Consider the following 20803-nt stretch of genomic DNA (forward strand, 5'->3'; position numbering starts at 1 on the left):
GACCCTCCTCGCTGGCAATTCATTAACCCAGATATTCCCCTAGAAACACGCGTCTTCCCGCTAGCACTATTTCCAAAGGCTTCTCTCTCTCTCTCTCTCTCTCTCTCTCTCTCTCTCTCTCTCTCCCCCCCATTCTCTATCTCAGTCACTCTCACTAACGGTAACTCTTGACGCGTAATAACCTTCCCGACGAGAGGGTTGAAAAAATACGCAGTCTAACCTGCCCCTGACAACCCTCGAGGACTTGAGTTCTCGTAATTGCCAAAATTACCATCGCGCCATGGGCGTCGGCTGCGTTTACCGGGAGAGCCGATAGTCTGTCGTTAAATTATCATTTAGCCGCAGCCTGGGAAAAAGTCAGCCGTTACGTCGGAGACGCGATCGTAATTAACGTAAATGAGAAAAATCACTGATAAATTTTACTAAGAGATTCGGTGCTCGGAGGGATTCGAAGGAACTAGGAGAGTAATGATTTTTCATTAATCTCTTTGGTGAAAAGTTCGTTCTGCAATTTCGACCTCTCTCTCGTTACGTAACTTCCAGAGACCGTGAAAACGCGCCTATTCAACGTCCCGTGAATATATTCGGCATTATCGATAGCCGCGTTTGCTTCGTACGTTTCCGTTTTCGAATGGCTGGATTGAAAACTGAAATAATAATCACAGTACCGATCACTGCAGTCAATATGACGTATGGCCGAGCTGTACACGAATCGTAAGCGCGGGCTAACGCGATGATATCGTTTCCCGACTAAGCAAATACGCGTACTGGACAGCCAGTGAACCATTGATTGCGCAACTACAATCAACCGGAAATTGCAACAGTAATGGCGGTAACAGTGGCTGCCGCTGGTATAGCAACGGCGTTCTATTCGTACTTCGCGTTCGAGCTCGATAAAACAAGCTTGAACCTGGGACCACTTGCTCGAATACTCCATTATCGGAGTACCATCAATATTCTACGGAATTAGCCGGGAAGCTTGAAACAATTCCAGAGTGTTTGATAAACAACCACTTTCGCGATCCCGAAGCAAACAAACTGAAACTGCGAGTAACGCGAGTTAGCTTGGCGATGCTGCTGCCACCTGGAGACCTTCGAGTAGAATTAATCAGAGCATCAGGATCGTGTGCGAAACGATCCGATGGGCCGATGGGTAGACGGCACGAGGATTGAGGTCGAGATTAATTAATAAATATTTATTTAATATATTTATATAACTTATATAATTCACTTGGAAAGAATTAAACGTGAGATGAGGATCAACCGAGTGATCTTGGACGATAAATCGTTTGGATAATTCGATAAGCTGGTTTATAGGTTAGTTGATACTGGATGGGTAGTGTCTGTGTCCTGTTGAGATTAAATGGCTGACTCAATTACTTGTACCAAGTACCGGGATGCTGAAGATCTTAGTTCCTGCCATTTTTTTTTCACCCTACTTCTATTTCACTCGAGACCACTGCCTGACGCGGGTCTGGAAATTTTCGGGAAAGTGTCCTTCTCGATATTGCATCTCCAGGTCGATAGCAGAGTCAGTCTCTTAAAAGGGAGTGTGCTATTGAAGAAAAGGTGGAAGAATGTTTCAGAGTAATTCTGATTGCTCTCTCGAGTACTGCAAGAGTGGTCCATTAAAAAAATGACGTTTCTTTAAATCGAGTCTGGGGAAGGTAGACCGAGTCTGGCTGTATGAAGTTTCTCGAAAAAAAAATTCTATTACCTCGGTCGAGAGTGACTTTTCTTAAGATCTAATTGCACGCTATTACGTATTACGGGTGAATAACGAAACATGCGACAATATCGTTTCGATCCTTGTGCACACGAAGAGTCGAAGACGTGGTGGCTTTGAAGAATTCAGAGATATTCGTTTGCTATTTGAAACAGATATACGTGTGTATATTCAGAGGTCTCTTTAGGTTCATCCCGCACGACTCCCTTCAAACTCATCCGAGGAAATGAGTTTCGCCGAAGACGAACCGACGTGGCACTTTGCTCGCGTGCCTGGAAATCGAATTGGCATCTGGCACTCGAGCTCACGTAGCAAAGGTTTTCTCTCTCTCTGCCCTTTTAACTTCTTTGTTTTTTTTTAAACCTTACTCTCGACCTTTTCTCCAGACTTTTTCTTTTCCTCTCTCGTCACGATTCTCTAAACTGCCAATTGGAATCGAGGCTTTCGTTACACGCCAAGAGTAAATTAGCCCAGCTAATTTTTAGAAACGTTTCACACAGACCCACCGCCCCTCGAACCTTCGCCAGCCTTCGAGATCTTCTGGGAATTAAGTTCCGCTAACTGAATATCGAGTGTTCCCAGAGGCCCAAGGGAGCGCCTGGAATTCGATTGGCAGAAACTTTAGTAAATTCCAAAAACCGGTAGCTACTGCCGAACGATCATGGATCTGAGTCTGTTGGTGGGTAGCGAAAGAGAGAGGAGATGCTAAAGCAAATGGAAAGAAGAGGACGAAAGCAAAATCATTTGGTTACGCAGATGAAAAACCTAGGGGTGTGTTTCCCATAAAGGGTTAAGGTATTTTTAAGTAGTGAATGGGAATGGGGCTGGTGGATATAGGCTGGTGGAAAAATGCGAACGCGTTACTTTTTCAGAAAATACAAAAACAAAGTGGAAATACAAAAAGTACAGACTACTGGTACTCAAAGTTAACCCTAATCAATTTTCGACCGGCACAACATAGCCGTACGAAGGTACAAAGAATAAAAAAGATTTCGTTCCGGTGGAATGTTTTTTTCACTTAGTCCTTTTCAACCCTTTTGTTCAATTCCTGTCTCGCTCCCGTGGGAACAATGAATCCTGGGATATGGTTGGGTAGAGAAAAGGGCATCGTCGGCGTCAAAGCGCCACACGTATTAGCAGACAAGAGAAGCAACGTTGCTAGGTTTTATAGGGATTATAAAAATGTCAATTAACAGGAATCTCGTTAGATTAAAGTGATACGTCGTTTTATAGTAAAATATTGGATTTGTAAAAAAAAATAATTTTCTTAATTTTTATAAAGGAATATAAGGGCATTTTATTTTTACCTCGTCTAGGATCAAACGGTCCAGAGATGGTTACGTCTTATGAATCATTGATCGAGAAAAGAGGGAAGCTAAAGATAAGGGAGGCTAAGGGGCTAGTGAGTAGTCTCTGTTGGAGCTGGAGGATTTTCAACGAAAATCCCTCGTAATTGTTTTCAGCCGCAATTCTAAGCGGCCTCGTCTCAAGCGGGAAGATCAAAAAGAAAAACTGAATTAAATCCCAAAGTGCGATATCTCGTCGGGCACGTAAACTTTAATAACAATCAGCCGATAAAGAAGCCAGTTATGAATCCTCTCTCTTTTTTTTTCAATTTTTTACAGAAAACGAGCAATCAAGCAACTCCGACCAGATCGGAAGATAAGGACAAATTGCCTGATAATCCCATCCTGGTTCATCGTTAATAAATCTCAAGAGTCACTGCCACGACGGTAGTCGCCATTATCGGGTTAATTGAGAGTCGATATTGCTGGCTAATTATGAAAATTAGCCAATTACTTAGGAAGCTCGAGGAACCTTAGACGGTAAGGTCTCCCGTAAAGCCCCTTGAAACCTATCTTTGTTATCAACCCCATTTTTTTCAAAACTAATCGTATATCGAAAATTATTTAATCGCGGATGACGATCAAAGGGATGAAAATTTATTTCGTCAAAGCGAACGGGTAAATACGACGCCGACGCCCTGACTACGAGGGAAGAGTGGATCGACCCGTAATAGTATGTACCCACCCAACCTAACCCAAAGAACATAAAAGAGAAAAAGCTGACTACCATTGAGTCTATAAAGGCAGTAAATGTTAGTCACCTGACCAATATTGAATGTCGACCACCGTTTAACAGACCCTTTACTCTGACCGTAAACGATAAATCAAGGAACAGTCCGAATGCTCAAGTAACCGGAAACGTCAGCACTGGACTCACTTTGATTCAGTAGCAACAGCCCTTGTACGTCTACGTGCCTATTACTGCCGTTGCGAACGTGACCCAAACCGAATTTCAAATTTTGCTATTTTAATCGACACGGTCCATGGGAACGAATAACCTTTCAACTCTAAATATACATAACCTAAAATATCTGACACTCGTGATACCCATCCCTGATAAGAGTCCGATAACGGACATTGAAAATTTTCAAAAGATCAACCGGATACCCGAACAACTCTAACAGCCGTCTTGGCAGAGCTAACCAGTGCTTCTATATACACGTATATAAAAGTGAGAGACTAAAAATAGTAAATTGAAGAAAACAAATTTTTTTCAAAAAATTTCAAATTATCCAACGGCCAAGTGAATACAGGTTTCAACGAGAGTTCCAAGAGTCGGCCATCTTCTTACCCAAGATGCACTTCGGCATTTGGCCAAGGTTAAGTAGAAGGAGATTCAGGGGAATCCAAAGCGGGATAGACGCGTGGAATGTACGTGGCGGACGCTGAGGAGAAAATGAAGAATGAGGGGTTGAGATCTGACGAGGGGATGAAGAAAAGGGGGTTGATTTAGCAGAGAGTGCACTTTGGCCATACAATGGCGGCTGGTAGACTCGATGGTATTCTGGCTACCTAGACTCGTGCTATACCCACTTCACTTCACCATTTCTTCGCTTCTTTCCTTACTCTCCATTCTTCCTTCCTTCCCTCACTCGAAACCACCAAGACAGACTTCGCCTTTGTCCCATCACTCTACTTCTCCCCTTATAAAAGGCTTAGCCGGCGAATCTAATGCACTACGACCTCCGACCTCTGACATCCGACGACCTGCTAGACGCTCCCGTTGCTCCCTCGACGTTCCGTCATCATTCCTCCACGTCATACCCGCGACTTAAAGATTCTCCGGCGGGTTCGTCGTCGTTAAAAACTTCATCTCATTAATCCACGAGACCCAAGTACCCAGAATGCCTTTCGGGTTCGAATGAGATTGACGTTTTAGCAGGGATTATCCTTTGCCAGATGGCCTCAGTGCATTACGTTACTTCGGGTCTCTGTTATGTTTTTTTTTTTGGAATGACTGTGATTTTTCAAAATAATCATTTTTTATCTGATACCTCGTTTAATGAATATTTCATACAAATTTTGGATATCGATATAAACATGTATAATAATAGATACAAATTATTGTATATATCCTACAAATTATTCAATTACAAATTCACCGGCTGGTATTGCTACTGTGATATTTTTTTTCTTATTTTTTTTTTTTTTCAAAATGACGTCGTCGAGGTTATACGTACTACTGGTGCTAGAAGCGTTTTCAATTTGACCACGGAAATATCGTCGAATTACTCTGGGATGAAGTGAAAGTCAGTAACGTCGAAGACTCGAGCGATATTCGAAATGTGAATCCGAATGCCTAGTAGATCAAACCGCAAATGTCGGCGTCGCTACGGTTCCCGGTACAGCAGACATTGCTCGACCAGAAGCTTTGAACTTTATCGACGACCAGAGATCTATTAAATCGTGAGGATGATTTTCAGCGTTCGTTTAGAGCGATGAAAAAACTTGTCAAAGGGAATGAATGGTAAGAGAACTCCAGTAGGAGGAGGGGGAGGGGGGGTGAATATCATACAAATAAAATCGATGAAACGTAACGAGTAACTCTGGAAATCAAATCGTAACTTTCAATTGAAAATTGAAAGGAGTAAAATTTTATTATTCAAAAAAATGTTTAAAAAAAAGTTTTCGACGAAAAAAAATTTGATCATAAAATCTTAAAACGTACTTTGATCTGAAGAGAGATTTACGCTCGCCAGCTGCTATTTTCCACACATCCTCATCTCTCGTGTCACGCGCGACAGTGGCGCCAACTGTTCGATGACTTTTTATCCTTGCAAATACTTGGTCGCGATATTTGTTTTTGCGCGTTTGCCAATTTTCCATACCCTGAAAAGACTCGATAAATCTACACTTGACCTGATTTAATTCCGCGCAGCAATCCGCCTGAAGATCGAGAATCTTTTTCTTGTAGAAGTTCGATAGATTCGAGAGTGTCGAACGAGCAATATGGCCGCCGTCGATATAATCCTCAGTGATTATCAGTCGTTCTGGATAACCCTGGCATGATATATAATCGAGTATGAGAGAAAAAAGATATAGGAATATGAATGGTTTTTTGAAAAGGAAATAAAAAAAAAAGTTGGATGACAGGTAAATAAGAAAATTAGTAAAATTTTCTCTGAATCCTATACTCGGTTCGAGCAAACTATGGCACTTACATTCCAGTCATCGTATCTCCTACTGGATAACTGAATTGAATGAGTTCGTAGCTGCCGTCCCACATCCAAGTGATCCTCGTCCAAAGCCAAGTTATCTGCGACAGGAACGAGCATTTCCCATTCGGCATTTGATCGTTCGACTCTCCTTAGGACTCCTAGCGACAGGATATATCCGCATCCTTTATAAGGGATGAAAGGAACCTTCGTGTCCTTTCGGATATTCTGGATCCGTTGCGCAATAAGTAGTCCAAACGATCTTTTGCATTTCCTCCTGTAATCTGCTTCTTTCCAGATCCAACGAAATTCGAAGATCCTCGAGGATCCTTCGGAGATCTTGAATACGATTGAGGGTGGCTGGTTCGGTCTTATTTGAAGTCGTCGTTTGATTTCCGGGCATTTTTTAAAATACCGGGACAATCCGGGGATCACGAGATAAAAGATATTAGGGTAAGGGCAAGATTCGTTAAATTACACAAAAATGCTATTGATTTTACGAGCATTTCATCAATTTACAATATACTGTTTTTTCTCTCTGACAGTTCGACGTCTTATGACAGTTGATGTTTCCAAGGCTCACTTTTTTTTTACACCAATAAATTCAGACTGTTTATTATAATTTTATCTTATCGGGACTGTATTTTTGAAAATAAAAAAAACGATAAAAAAATTTTTCAAAATATTCTCAAAATTACCCTTAAGTATAAAAATCGATTAGCGGCCATTGAACTTTCGACTAATTTCGCAAAATCCAGCGACGAGGGCTGATAGTTACGTACGTCTCTGTATATCTATAGATCAGCGTGCATAAAAAATATCGCGAATGCTGATTTTGCAAATTTTATTACTTACCCATGCGCGAAATTCAATTTACCAGACGTTATAATACCGAGCAATTAATCTAGGATATAATATTTTTATATGTTACGTCACTGCAATAAAATCGATGTAAAATTAAATTAAGCTCGTCCGTCGCACGGTGGACACGATTTTCAAGAATTAATAATTATCAATCAACAAATCCACGCCTCACCGTATCATACCGTCGATCTATGTACTTCATTTTCATGAAAAATTATCTATGCATCAATTTTACGTAATTTACAAAATTTCCTCAAAAAACCACCTTTCGTACCAGAATTAATATTCACTCCATTGTTCTATATCCAATAGATTCAATATTGCTATTCCGTAGTAGGAGTGAGTATCGATCATAATTCATTAAACGATCTTCTAATTGCTATTAGCAATCACCACTTCTTTGTGTACCCACAGGCATTTAATTGTCCCCGAGGAGATTTCAATTGGGTCGCCGATTTAATCAAGCGAGCTCAAGGTTTTCATCTTGGCAGTGCATGCAAGAACTTTCAACAGCGCAATCAACCCTATTTATCCAGAGTAGGTAACCTTCGACCTGTGCCATATGCAGAGGTAAGAGAAACATATCGATATGAAGTCCGACAAAATAGCATCTATATACGTAGGTATATTCCAATCGAAAGGTCCGAAAAAAGGGTTAATTTTAAAGCCACCTACGCCACTGTGTTTATAGTCACCCAATAACCTATGAATTCCTGTCACCCCCGAAAAATTGTGCAATTCATATTGCAGCGTGTTGTGGAATATGCGATTAAGTCGAAATATTTTGTGTCCATTGCTCAATGGGTCAATACCAAAATCTCAAAGTGCCTCTATCTGCTTAGACACGTGTGCTACATTCCGTGCAGCTGGTACATGGTATATCAAGCATAGTTGTAACACTGTATACGCGTTATCCCGCATATGAGGAATGTTCGTATTAACGTCAGGTTGGTACAACCGGCTGCCAGAGGGATATCCGCGTGTTTCCCATAGGCCGGAATCTAGACTGGACTGAGTTCCCCGTTGATGGTATCTCTAAGCGATTTCCTAATCGAGGTTTTGGATTCAGAGTTTGTTAGGTTAGGTTGGCATTATGTGCCTATAACACAGGAGCCCCTATGCCGATGCTAATGCTGGGGATCAATTAAGACTTTAATGAGATCGGCAAGTTCATATAATATATGCACTACGGCCGTCTTGTTGTATGGCAGGTTTTGGTGGCAAGGAGATTAACGCAGCAGTACGTCACGGGTAACGTTAATTGACAATGACGTCCTAAAATCGCAAAATTGACGTGAAAAGGAAATTTCTGTAGGGGAAAAGAAAAGATCAAAGTTTACTCAATGGATCGGTAGATATAGGCATGTTTTTTTTTACGCTACTTCATAAATGTCTTTTGATACCTCTGGACTTGGAAGATTTTTTTTTTTCTTTTCCCAAAAAAACATCCCTACGACTCGTATCCAGAATTTATAGAACCCAACTGTACCGGGAATGATAAATTATTTTACGTGTTTCTTTCGCCGACGTATATTTCGCGAGAGATTCCAGCGGCTATCCTTCGTGGATTTGCCCACGAGAAAACTCTTTTCGCACCCTCTTGACGAAAATAGTTTTCTCGTTCGCTTTTAAATTACGTTAACTGATCCGACCCTCCTGAGTCACCGTCGTGTTTGACAGCTGTCACTTTCGAACTGAATTCTTCTAGAATTACGTAAATCTTCAAAAAGTTCGCAGAATTCGAAATATATTTTTCTTCGAAAATTCGCAAAAATCTTTCGACCATTCATAATCTCTCGTATCGTCACAGCAACAAGGAAAGTACCTACATCATAAATCATATCACTCCACACGTTCCCGATTTCAGTATGACGACAGGTGAAGAATTAGGATTGGAAGTGGCACGAGAAAAGGGAAAAAAGAACTAGCGCGCCACACGCAGCCTTCCGGCCGCAGTGGGAAGGCACGACCGCTGACGTTCGCGCTTTGTATATTTCAAAAATCTACTACTTTTCCATTTAACTTTTTTTTGTAGAATGCTTAGATTTCAAGTTACAGCCTAAAAAGCGTTTTCATTGCTGTAAAAACCCGATTTTGGGCTGCTAACTTGAGTAGAAAGCATTTTCATGATTTGATGTCAACAGGAAAAAGTTGTATTTTTGAAAGATCTACAACTTTTCCATTTAACATTTTTTTGTAGAATGCTTAGAATTCGAATTGCAGACAAAAAACCGTTTTTAGCGATTTTTGGAGGTGACCGCATTCTGCGTATATGTACAGGATCAAGCTCAAAATAGAACCATAAGGTTCCAGTGATGAGAGGAGTCCCCACAAAAAATTTTAGCCCGATTGACTGAAGTCTCTCAGAGATAATCGTGTAATATGAAAATTTTTATTAAATAATACACGAAAAAATCGTAAAATCGATCAAATTGTGCTCCCATTTTGAAACGACGTAGAAGATCGGGAAAAAAAAATAGTTTTTTAGTTTGTACGAGAGGAGACCTCCCCCAAAATTTCAGCCTGATCGGCCGAAAATTGCGTGAGATATCGCATCTCACACATTTTTCGCGATAGAAACTATAAGGCACTTGCGTACCGCGGTCGTGCCTAAAAAACGAGGAAAATAAAAGTAACTAATGGAACCAGAAGAAATCGAATTAACTCCACGGCGGAAATTGCTGACACAAAGTCAAAATGAGGGATGAAGCCGAATGAAATTTTGTTGGGAAAAAAAAATTTTCTCGACTACACACCGAGGAAACCAACCGAGAGGAATAGCATTTGCAACCTGGCTGAAGTGCTGAGAAGAAAACTAAAAAATTGTATAGACATAGAGAAAAAAAAGTAAGCACGAACATAGTATACACACGAAATCCAATAGTGAGTATCTATCCCTGTATACAAAACGTATATACTCATTTCACATGTACGTTAATCTTCCGTCGCGACGCCCTATCGATAGCTACGCGTAGGACGGGGACGGTGATATACAATGGCGCCAATCTTCAGAATTCAAAGTACATCACGACCCACCCTCTGAAATGTATCCGAGTCGTAATTCCCTACGTGATGATGCGAATCGAGTATAGCGATGTAAATCCACTATGGTAAATATAACCAGGCGTAAATATACGATATATATAGAAACAGACCCTTAAAAATAGGGGTGTACATAAAACGTGCGAAAACCAATCGAAGCTATCGATCGTCTAGTATTGATTCTCTTTTTTTAATAAAAAAGATAGGCATCCCCCTCCCGTCCCTAAACGAGTAGCCCAAGTGTATATACATACATATGTCCCTGGTGTATCTGAAATTCCATATACTCTCTGTGTACCTATATCAGGGCTGGAAATGAAATTCAAAGTAGAAAAGGGTGCTGGTGACGATTTAGAATTTCGTCTCGAATTCTTCCTTCTATATAGTGTAAGGGAATAGAGATTCCCTTTCCTGATGACTGTCCGTGACAAACATCCTTGCGCCGGATACACCTGATCTCCGAGAGATTGCCTCAGGGGGAAGCGAATGGAGGCTGCGAAATTTATTCATTTTCTTTTATTTTCTCTCTGTCTTATACCGGTAACGTGTCAGGGTTGGATTTTTTTATGTTGCGTAATTTCTTTTTTTTTTTTTTGGTTCGTCACTTTCACTTTTCCTGTGCTCATCCAGACACTCGCCGCAGCGCCCCTATTTTCATGCGATATGAATCTATCCCGTCTACGTTTCAGACTTATCGTAATTTAACCAACGGGAATGACGTGCCAAACGAACGTAAATTCGGCCCAAGTTTTGCACTCTCGCCTGCTCGTCGGCCGTGCGAAAAATTTATGCAAACACGCTCATAGAGGGGTGACGGTTTGGGGTTGCGGAATGTGGAAATGGCAAATAAAGGACGTATGTGATTGCAGTATATATCTATATAGATCGGTATAGGCACAGTGGGAATTAGAAAATGGAAGTCAGACAAAGACGGATTTTGTATCTGGGATATGAAAAAGAGTGAGAAGGAAGAGAGAGAAAACCAACAAGTTTGTTTTTATTGACACCAACAAAATAGAATTTTTACGATCGTAAGCGAATAAAAAAATATTATGAAAAAATCTATATCGCTTTTACTTCGATGATAAAAACATAAACAGTTAAGACAAAATATCGTTGCGTCTCGAATGGGCGATCATTTTTTTCGAATTGCACGCCAGGGTGAATTCTTTTCTCAATATTCACCATAAGCAATGTAATACACGTACACGTATGAGAAACTCTGTTGTTTCGTACGAGTCGAGTGGACATTCGATACCATACGTTGTATCACGTGACCTTAAAGTGCAGGCACCGTGAAAATATTTTAATTAATTTTCTCCTGTTTGATTAAAAAAGAAAAAAAACTAAACGTCATAACGAACAACGAACGCTGCCGGGTAATAAAAAAAAAAAAGCTATATCAAAATGTACGAATAAAATAAAATACAAGCGTCACGTCCATTCGACTCTAATTTTCTGGGCGTCGTGCTTAGCCGCTACTCGATAATATTACGTTATAATTAAACGCAGGTGAAACAAAGTCAATTAATCAATTATCGACTTACTTGTTGTAAAGAACTATATCGGGTCGCCATATGTGATCCGAAGGCACGTGTAACATGTGCACCCCTCCGTACTCCTTGGGCTCCCATCGCAGCTTGTAGTCGTACCACGACTTGAAACAGCCAATACGACATATATAAACAAATTATTGATACAGTCATTCAATTACGTAACATCTCGTAGAATATAAAAAAAATCACTACTCAAAAACGTCTCATAAACATTTTTGCTGGAACAAATGAAAAAGGTGGACATTTTTTTTTTTCAAAATTTTTTATTACCCACGAAAAAAGTTACGCGTCGTTATTTTAAGGTAAAAACCGAATGCCAAAAAGAACCCCTGACACATTCCCAACGGAGAATTGGTCTCGTTTAACGAAAATTTATTTCACTCGTTCCTGAAAGCCAGCGTTATTTTACGAAAACGGTTTTCGTTATGTTTTTATGCCGGCACAATTGGTATATGAATACAGCTATTCTGCAGTCTAGTATATCAAAATAACGTGCATATATAGTTGCGCGTACATTTCATGGATAAAGGTATGTGTAGTCACTTATCGCTTGAAAGTATATAGGGTTTATATTGACTTTCAATAAATTGAAATCGAGGGAAGAGTAGGACTACTTTGTGGGTATGAAAAAAATTTTATTTGAAATATACATATATACCATATGCGTCTGTCTATACATATCAATGATTTTATTGCTGTCTGCCGAGATTGCTTGTGCGCCAGCCGATTTACTTGTCGCGACCCTATAGAGAATTCGCGCGGATATATCGAATCGGAGCGAGGGTGGCTGCTGAGACGTTGAAAATATAATACTCAAGAACACATAGGAGAATGTAAAGGGAAAGAGAGAGAAAAGTATATTCTCTTGGGTACTGGAAAATATTGAAGCAAGAAATTGTGTGTTAGGATTGTACGCGATTTTATGGAGGTTCAAGTGGGATTGCAGGGGTTGAGTCTTAGATTACTGTATATATATATATATATATGAAAAATAAGGATGAGGAAGCATCGACTGTCGGAAAAGAACTGCGGAAAACGTATTTTCTTTGTAACAGGAACGTGGACGTATCTATTGCTAAATTTTCAAGGCAAAAAAGAAACAGAGACCACGTGGACTATAATCCGTCATAACGGATGCGAATTGCTGGCCGTCTATATCGACCAGTCGTAAGATTTTCGTACAGGCCGACGGCCATCTTTGTGAAAGTGGCGGGAAATTTTGAAAACTTTTTCGAATAATTATTCACTCTTCGACAGTATATTTCAGTATTCCTTGGTACTTGTGGAATTTTTGAAGACGAGAAAATTGTTCCAAAAATAGGGTAAAAATCCAAGTATCGCATAAGGGTTGTAAAAGGCGAAGGGTAAAACTTGTCCAGAAGAAAAGAGTCGAAGCAGCGTGAATATCAGGATTGTAAAATTCAACTGAATTCCGGATGTAGTGGCTGAACCGGATTTAGTGGCTGCATCCGGTTTCAATGCCGAGACGATAAAAGAAATATTATCGGCTCCATTACGAAAACAGAACATTTCTCTTATGAGGCAACATATACCTATAGAAACTAAATCCCAAATACATATACCGTATAGGTATACAGCGAAGTTACACACGCGTTGCTTTGAGAATAACAGATAAATTCAAAATGAATTTTCCCGCGGGATTAGAAAATTGAAAATATATTATTTTGTGACCAAAACTTTTCGAGCCAACCTCGGTAAACACGTGCGCCACTGTGAAACATGGGAAAACCACCGTAAATACCGCTGTGCGCTGATACGTGCGAAATAAAGTATTTTTCACTGTTGGTTTTCGACCTTATTAAATATATCCCTTATACGTTTACATTGGAAATCAAAATGTTAAACGGAGGATAATTCAATTCGAACGTACATCGATACGTAGGATCCCTTCGACATGGTAAACATGAAATTCGTCATGGAACGCGGTTATTCACAATACCCAAAAGATATGGACTTTATACAACGAACCAGGGTTATAAAGACGGCCAAAAGCAACAGACATATAATTCGGTAACGTGGAAGCAAAATCGTCGCGTTATCTGCATATCTAGTCCGCTCGTCAAAACCCGGCAGTTTGCCTGTCATTCCGTGAAAATATACGTAACGTACGAATACACCAGCCCCGTACCACAGAAGCGTCATTTCGTTCAGATACCACCCGGGTTATAAAATAGGGAAAACGAAGGTTATCAGTAAACCCACGTGACACGCGTCGTCAGCACGCTAACACCGTTACTCAATACACTCTGGGCTCGTTAACCAAAAAGTGACTGCAAAGACGTCCAGTGATAAAGGGATGTCTGCTATACGAAAAAGGGAGGGAATGACGGATCATGAAATTCAAAAATTTTTCTAGACAGAAATTGGTAAAGAAAATTTATATAAAAATATTACTGTACGTATGAAACCAGCCCTTTTACCAAAATATAAAATTAAAACTGTAAACTTCAATAAGGGCAGAGGGTAAATTTAGGTTCGACAAAATTACGTCGTTCGCTCACCTGTTCCACCCAGAGGTTGGTCGTCATGATTTGATTCTTCAGATTCTGAAACAAAAAAAAGGGTAGGTGCATCTTTTATTTTTCGTGCAATTAATTCAAACGACTGTAATATATACATTATTTTCAACCACCCCTCGCAACCCCCCATGGGGCATGGAAAGTCTTTATTTAACTCTTTCTAATTTCAGCAAAAAGTTGAACCACAGGGGAAAATCAACTCTGTATGTTTTTATTATATCCAGTTGATGCCGGAACTCCGTGCCCAAACTGACGCGTTGTAATTTCCGGTGTGACGTTACTGCAGCACAACTAATTAGACAGTCTAGCAAGACCACATCAGACACGGGCCGTGCATCCAGACCCGAGTTATGGCCGCCATGCCACCGTCACCCTCGTAACTTTGATAATATATTGCACGTTCAACTTTTATCATTCCCAAGTCTGATGGATTATACAGCTGTGGGGCTGATGGCTCGAGACTATTAAATCGACGTGGTTTGCGAGGAACTGTAATTTCAGTGAACCGGAAGTCCTCTGAAAATTTTTCACTGTACATTTTTTTTCTGTTCTTTTTTTTCAGTCCACAGCGTACTGTGATTTGTTTTTTATTGTAAATCAGGTAAACTCGCCATCCAATCCTGGCGTATATATGGTACATCAAAGTTTACAAAAAAAAAACTAGGAGTATGAAATTTTGCTAATTGCTTATGAAAACTTCGATTATCAAGCTCTCGTCAAATTTTCTGGTTCCTTCGTTCGCTAATTTGAATCCGGCATAACATAAGTTTTAACGAGTTTCATAGTTCTATGCCGAACGAAGGAAACTTGGACTGAAAAGTTGGAAGATTCGGATGATACGAAAGGGGTGTAAAGGTAAATTCTCATCGAACGGAGGAAAAGTTTGAACCGAGGTAAATGCAATAATTCCCTGCAAATATTGCAACCCCACTCACAGTTCAGAATTTATTTTTCAACTACATGGATATATACATGTACCCATGATCCGTTCTTCATTCTTTACAATTATTTGACTCCGCATAATAAAACGTTAATTTTACGAAAAATTTCAAAAACAAATAACATTTCTAAGTATCACGTGACTACGTGCACCCTGACTCTCCCACGTGCTTAAAATCACGTATACAGCTACATCGGCAAATTCAGCCGCTTCCTGTCCTTTCCAAATCGTAAATCGAGGACAAGCTCAGCCGAGTGTAATCGCGGCCAATAGAGCGTAAAAGCATAAATTTACATGAGCGAGCACGCGATTCGCGAATATCTACGCGAAAAAGATTCGCATTATTTATTCCATGTATTTGTCAGCCTGTGAAGACAGGAGCAAGGAACTTTGAATTTTTTAAATTTCTCTTATCCCACGTGAATCAGTCGAAATTTTTTCAAGAAACCATGAAACCAATAAATGAACTCTGTGAAAAAAACTGTTTTTGCGTTGAAAAAAAAAAATTTTACCTGGCATTAGGATACTACATCGATTGACCAAAATTCAAATTTTCCTGTGGTTGCATTCACCACGTGCTTCCCTTCGCGTTAATACCATCCACGAATACCGGAAGTAATATTCGCTTTATGGCATTACATATTACACAGTATATATGGCACAGAAATATATACAGTATACAGCACAGAAATGCATACAGTAACAAATAGCGTACCACAGTATGGGCGTCAGCAAGAAAATCTATTCGTTTCCAAAACCGGAATTGTGGTACGAACAAAGAGCATAAAGCATCCTGAGTTTCTATACCGTAAATAAATTCAACACAGGAAGTGCCAACGGCAAGAGAAAAAATAAATAAAACTAAAAAAAAAAGAAAAATACCAAATCGAAAAGTTTAGTCCGGCTGAATATATGCATGAGACGTTTGGACGGTAAGAAGGGGGTACGAGGGTGAAAATGGCATGGTGCCAGATAGGTAAAATTTACTTAAAAATCTAATTTGTATTGCCCTTTTTAGGAAAGGTCAACAAGTGCGTGGAGGGGAGATAGGGGTTGACACAGGGGTTATTGTCCTCAACACAGCAAACAAACGGGCTCAATGTAAATTGCCTCAACGAAGAAAACTGAGCGTGCAAACGAGGAAGGGAGGGAGGAGAAGACGGAGAGGGGATAAAAGGGAAAGAAAGAGAAAAAAGAAATTTGCCAGGAATTCTAAAAGTTCCGTCGAGAATATAATGGCGACGTCCATTTCCGGAATGGCTGCTCCGCGTTTAATTACACATTTATTTAAATACCGAAGGAGAGACAAGAAGCGACGAGGACAATGCGACGACACGACGATTACGTTCTTTTACACGTATAAAGGCCACACTCGCCGCTCGCGCTTCTCCGCTCCAACCCCATTAGTCGTCGACCTACCCCTTTTTATTATGACTCGAGCCCATTTTCTCTAGTGGAGTCTGCCGATTCGCAATAAAGTGTTTAGTCGCCTCTCTTAACGCTCGGCAGGTGTCTCTGTCTCTCTTCATCTTTGTGTACCTATATATATGTCCCATCTCTCTCTCTCGCTCTCTCTCTCTCTCCCTCTCCCTCTCCCTCTCCCTCTCTCTCTCTCTCTCTACTGTATCAATAATTCTATTATTCGAGCAAAGTGCTTCTAAGGGAAACAATATATTTATTGTCCCCAAGCGTCTTTCGGTCGGATCATAGCTATACACGTGTGTGTATATATATATATAAATGCTCGTCTGCCTGTCTCTAGCCTCGCAAGGCAACGATGCCATTTGCACCTCGTCAAGGCACTTGTACAACCCGTGAAAATATTCCAGAGTGCGCGTGCACCCCCTGACGACAAAAGAAAAGCGAGATACTTACAATTGCAAATTCTCAAGTATTTTGGCAATCCTCCTAGCCGACGGCAGGAACCCCAAAATTAAATGACAATCGGTAGTAACCAGTGCAAAGCGAATCGACGAGTTTGTACTTTACGTAATTCTATAATATTTTGCCAATCCCCTCAAATTGATCGACTCAGGATTCGCGAAAAATTAAAAACAAAACACCTAAATTCTTAGATAAATTTTTGAAAAAATTATTCTGCAAAACGCACAACTGCGATAACAGATAAAGCCGTGACGTAATGATATACAGGGTGTGAGGATCTTTTTCCCATGGAAGATTTACTTTTCCAGATTCGCGAGTATCTACCCACGGAGATGAAACCAATGGATACGGATAAAGGGATGAAGAAGGAAGTGGAATCCCAAGAGAAGACGAGCTTGAGATATTACGTAGATTTATACGCCACGTAATTTACATATTACACTTGTATATAGATACTACCTGTGTATATAGATATAGACGCACAGGTATACTATATAGATATACAGTCAGCGAGTAATGTAGATCGTAACGACACCAATAAAGCTCGACACGTTTCCAGCCGCATAATGAGATGATCCTTTTTACAGCCGTACAAGATACAGGCGAATAAAACAGACGCGAGCTTCAACCCTATCAAATTGCACGTTGCACATTTAAAAACTAATATATACGATTCATCAAAGACGTACGAGTCACCCTGTACGCACATATGAATAATGTAAAATGTCCGAGTTTCGTTTCCCGGTATATATGTATAGATATCGACAGAGGGAGACGTCATAGCTCGTAAATCATCATGAAACTTCCATTCGGAAGTCGCAGGTAAATTTACTAACTGTCATTTCCTCGTGAATTATGTGCACTGTGTATATAATTGAAATTCATTGCCGATAGGAATAATGTAGTCTTTTGAAACACACGCACGCGCACATCGTCCAAGTTAATTTTGTATATTGTGACTAAGAAGTAACGGCAAGCAAGTATCCGATGATCAAATTGTTTTTTTTTCAAAATTTCCCGAAATGCAATTTTGAACCACGCCCTTCCAGTGAAGCAGTCTCTTATCGTGGCGTGGATATAATTTAATGCCACGAACCGGGAAGGAATTTCTTCTCTCCTATCGTACCAATGAAAATCGTCGTATTTACGAGGAAATCTCACTCCATGTCGCAGATCTGGGAACATATCCCACCCGCATGAAAACGTATGTAGGTAGAATAGTAAATGGTGCTGTATATACGTATATGTATAGTATATGAAGATATATATACAGGTTGCAGTTGCACCACAGGAGGCACTGCAGTTGCAAAAGAAACGGGAACGGAGCTTTATCGTTCGTACCACAGGCGCCTTTTTCACAGAGCATAGGACACCGTAGGAGAGAGTGAGAAAGAGGTACAGAGTGTTTCCATGAGTCTCCGGGCGTTCCATCGTATCGCGAAACACTGATGAAGTAGCGTGCATTAATATTTATCGCGTGCCGTTAGTAAGGCCCGTGTGAACGTGCCATTAGGATTCGATAGAACGTTCAAATACAGCAGAAGGAGGGATAACAGTAGGTAAATAAAACGATGGTACGTCTCAAGAAATGACCCGAGAGCATGGTCGTCAAGGATTTGGCGGTATCGATTGATAAAAATGATAACGATAAAACGTAAGGACGACGAAAATTAAGTATATACGTGAAAATAAAGAATTCGGTCGACGCCGAGTACCGGGAACTTGTCGTTCCGAGTGTCGTTGAAAATCGATTAGGCGTCGTCGGGAGTTCGGTAACGCTGCGAGTATAGGCCAAGGGTGGAAGGATTTTTCGCGCGACGCTATTGCGTATCGCGTTTCAGCATCCAATCTTCTTTTATTTTTTCGTAGCAAGTGACACAGTCGGCAATCAATGTCGCAATATCGGCTCGTCAACGGGGGTCTGACAGTGTCGATATTTAAAGCTGAGTCTACCCAACCTGACCTGACCCAGGGCCGTTCCCACGGAACAGCATAGTTACGTTGTCGGAATTCACTCCGTAAAGTTTCAAGAGCCACCGTACGGGCGTACTGGTCTTTTGATATTTCTTATAAAAGAATGCTTACCGCGATTGTGAATGAAGCTTAATTATTTTTCTTTCTCTCCACTTCCGTTTTCGTCCCTGCCTCCATTTCGTCAGGGAGCCACGGCAATCCTCTCGCTCTCCCGCATGAGACTCGGCTAATTAATCAGAATCCCAAGTGCTCGCGCACCACCGGGAACGACGTTCCCAGTTCTCTCGGGCGCAGATAGAAACAGGCTGTAATTATCGCGATAACCCACTTGAAGATGCATTGGCACCGGTTCCACCCACTCCTGGGTTACGCCTGAGGAAGGTTAGGCCGATGCTAAATCGGGCGCGACCCAACCCCGTGGCTGCTGCTATTCTGAAGTGGGGATAAACAGATAGTGTTTGATCAATGATCTGGGGCTGGTTGCTGCCTGTTGAAGGTGCTTGGATCGGAACCAGGATTCACCGTGAGAGAGAGAGAGAGAGAATTAAATTTATTTGATCAGGGCTTAAATCCCGTAGACCATATAACATCATATAGTAGCAATTTTGAGAATGTAATAGGTATAATATGAGTCAAACTCAATTATAGCAACAGACTATAACATAAATCTCCACATTAAGTAATATATAAGCAAAAATATGTAATTAGTGAATAGCACTAGTAGACAAAAGAAAGAGCTATAATTAGTGTACCCTACATTCGGTAAATGTATGTACAATACTATACATATATATATATACAGGGTGTTCGTTATGAAACGCTCTGTAGTAACATCGTTGCATTCTTTGTCAAATTCTAATGAATACGTATATATACGTCACAATAATAATTATCATAGAAAATGTATGTAATTGTTGCAGATTAGCATGTCCAGATCCAAGCTCGGTCATGCGTAGATCAAAATCGGTCCTTTTCAGGACCACTCAAAACGTATTACGTTGCTACAACTATCTTGTCACATTAAAGGAATAGACATTATAAGGAATCAAGGGTACCTTCTGAAATTCACTGACGTTACAGCGAGCGATTGTATCTCACTCAATTACATGCAGATAAACAGGGACACTACGACGATACTCTCAGTGTTATTGGCCGAGTGTAAGCAGGTCTTGCGGGCTGACTCGCGACGTCATCTACGCTCCGTTTAAACGCGCTCTGATTGGTCGCATTACTGAAACTTCAACCTCTACTGAGTAGGTGACAGTAATAAACACAACGATAAGACTAAGGTAAACAAATAATACTATAAACTTATTACTAGTTAGAGTAAGGTATTACTACATGACTTAATTTTAGTTGTACTGAGTGTGTCCGAGTTATTGATCCACAATTAAATAGTCACGCAGTCGTGCGCGAAAAGTGGATTTAGAGGGAGCATCTCTGACAGTGGTTGGCAAGGAGTTCCAGAAGAGAGCTCCACTAACGTGAATAGCATGTCTATAACATTCAGTGCGATGGATGGGTACGATAAGATCATCGTCCCTACGTCGGATTTCGCGAGACACGTGCGTAAGAGGTGAAGCGATAAGTGCAGATCTAAGGTACGTTGGACTACCAGTATGTAAGACTTTGTATTAGGTTTACAGTGTAAGAATATAAGCAAGTCATCAGCGTAGATGGAGTATGAACAATAAGAGATAACAGTTGGCAAATCCTTTAGATACAATGCAAATAGTGAGGTTCCTAACACCGAGCCTTGAGGTACTCCCGAAGAAG

The 20803-nt window shown here is 40.5% G+C and overlaps 2 protein-coding genes across 7 annotated transcripts in view; both read right to left on the minus strand.

Moving 5' to 3' along the window:
* Positions 1-20803, minus strand: part of LOC107268211 (acetylcholine receptor subunit alpha-like) — a 103683-nt gene that overhangs the window by 35063 nt on the left and 47817 nt on the right. For all 6 annotated transcript variants that reach the window (XM_025085511.1, XM_025085508.1, XM_015740756.2 and 3 more), the window contains 2 exons: positions 14212-14256; positions 11681-11790 (listed from right to left, as the gene is read on the minus strand). In XM_025085511.1, coding sequence (XP_024941279.1) covers positions 11681-11790; positions 14212-14256 — 155 coding nt within the window. The remainder of the gene's footprint in view (positions 1-11680; positions 11791-14211; positions 14257-20803) is intronic.
* LOC112494414 lies at positions 5072-6777 on the minus strand. The gene is made up of 4 exons (XM_025085513.1): positions 6435-6777; positions 6234-6328; positions 5741-6072; positions 5072-5468 (listed from the first exon to the last, which is right to left on the minus strand). The coding sequence occupies exons 1-4, from the start codon at positions 6628-6630 to the stop codon at positions 5372-5374; spliced, it is 720 nt and encodes a 239-aa protein (XP_024941281.1). The 5' UTR covers positions 6631-6777; the 3' UTR covers positions 5072-5371.

This window comes from Cephus cinctus, unplaced genomic scaffold (assembly GCF_000341935.2).
Source record: "Cephus cinctus unplaced genomic scaffold, Ccin1 Ccin1_scaffold0494, whole genome shotgun sequence".
Lineage (NCBI taxonomy): Eukaryota > Metazoa > Arthropoda > Insecta > Hymenoptera > Cephidae > Cephus > Cephus cinctus.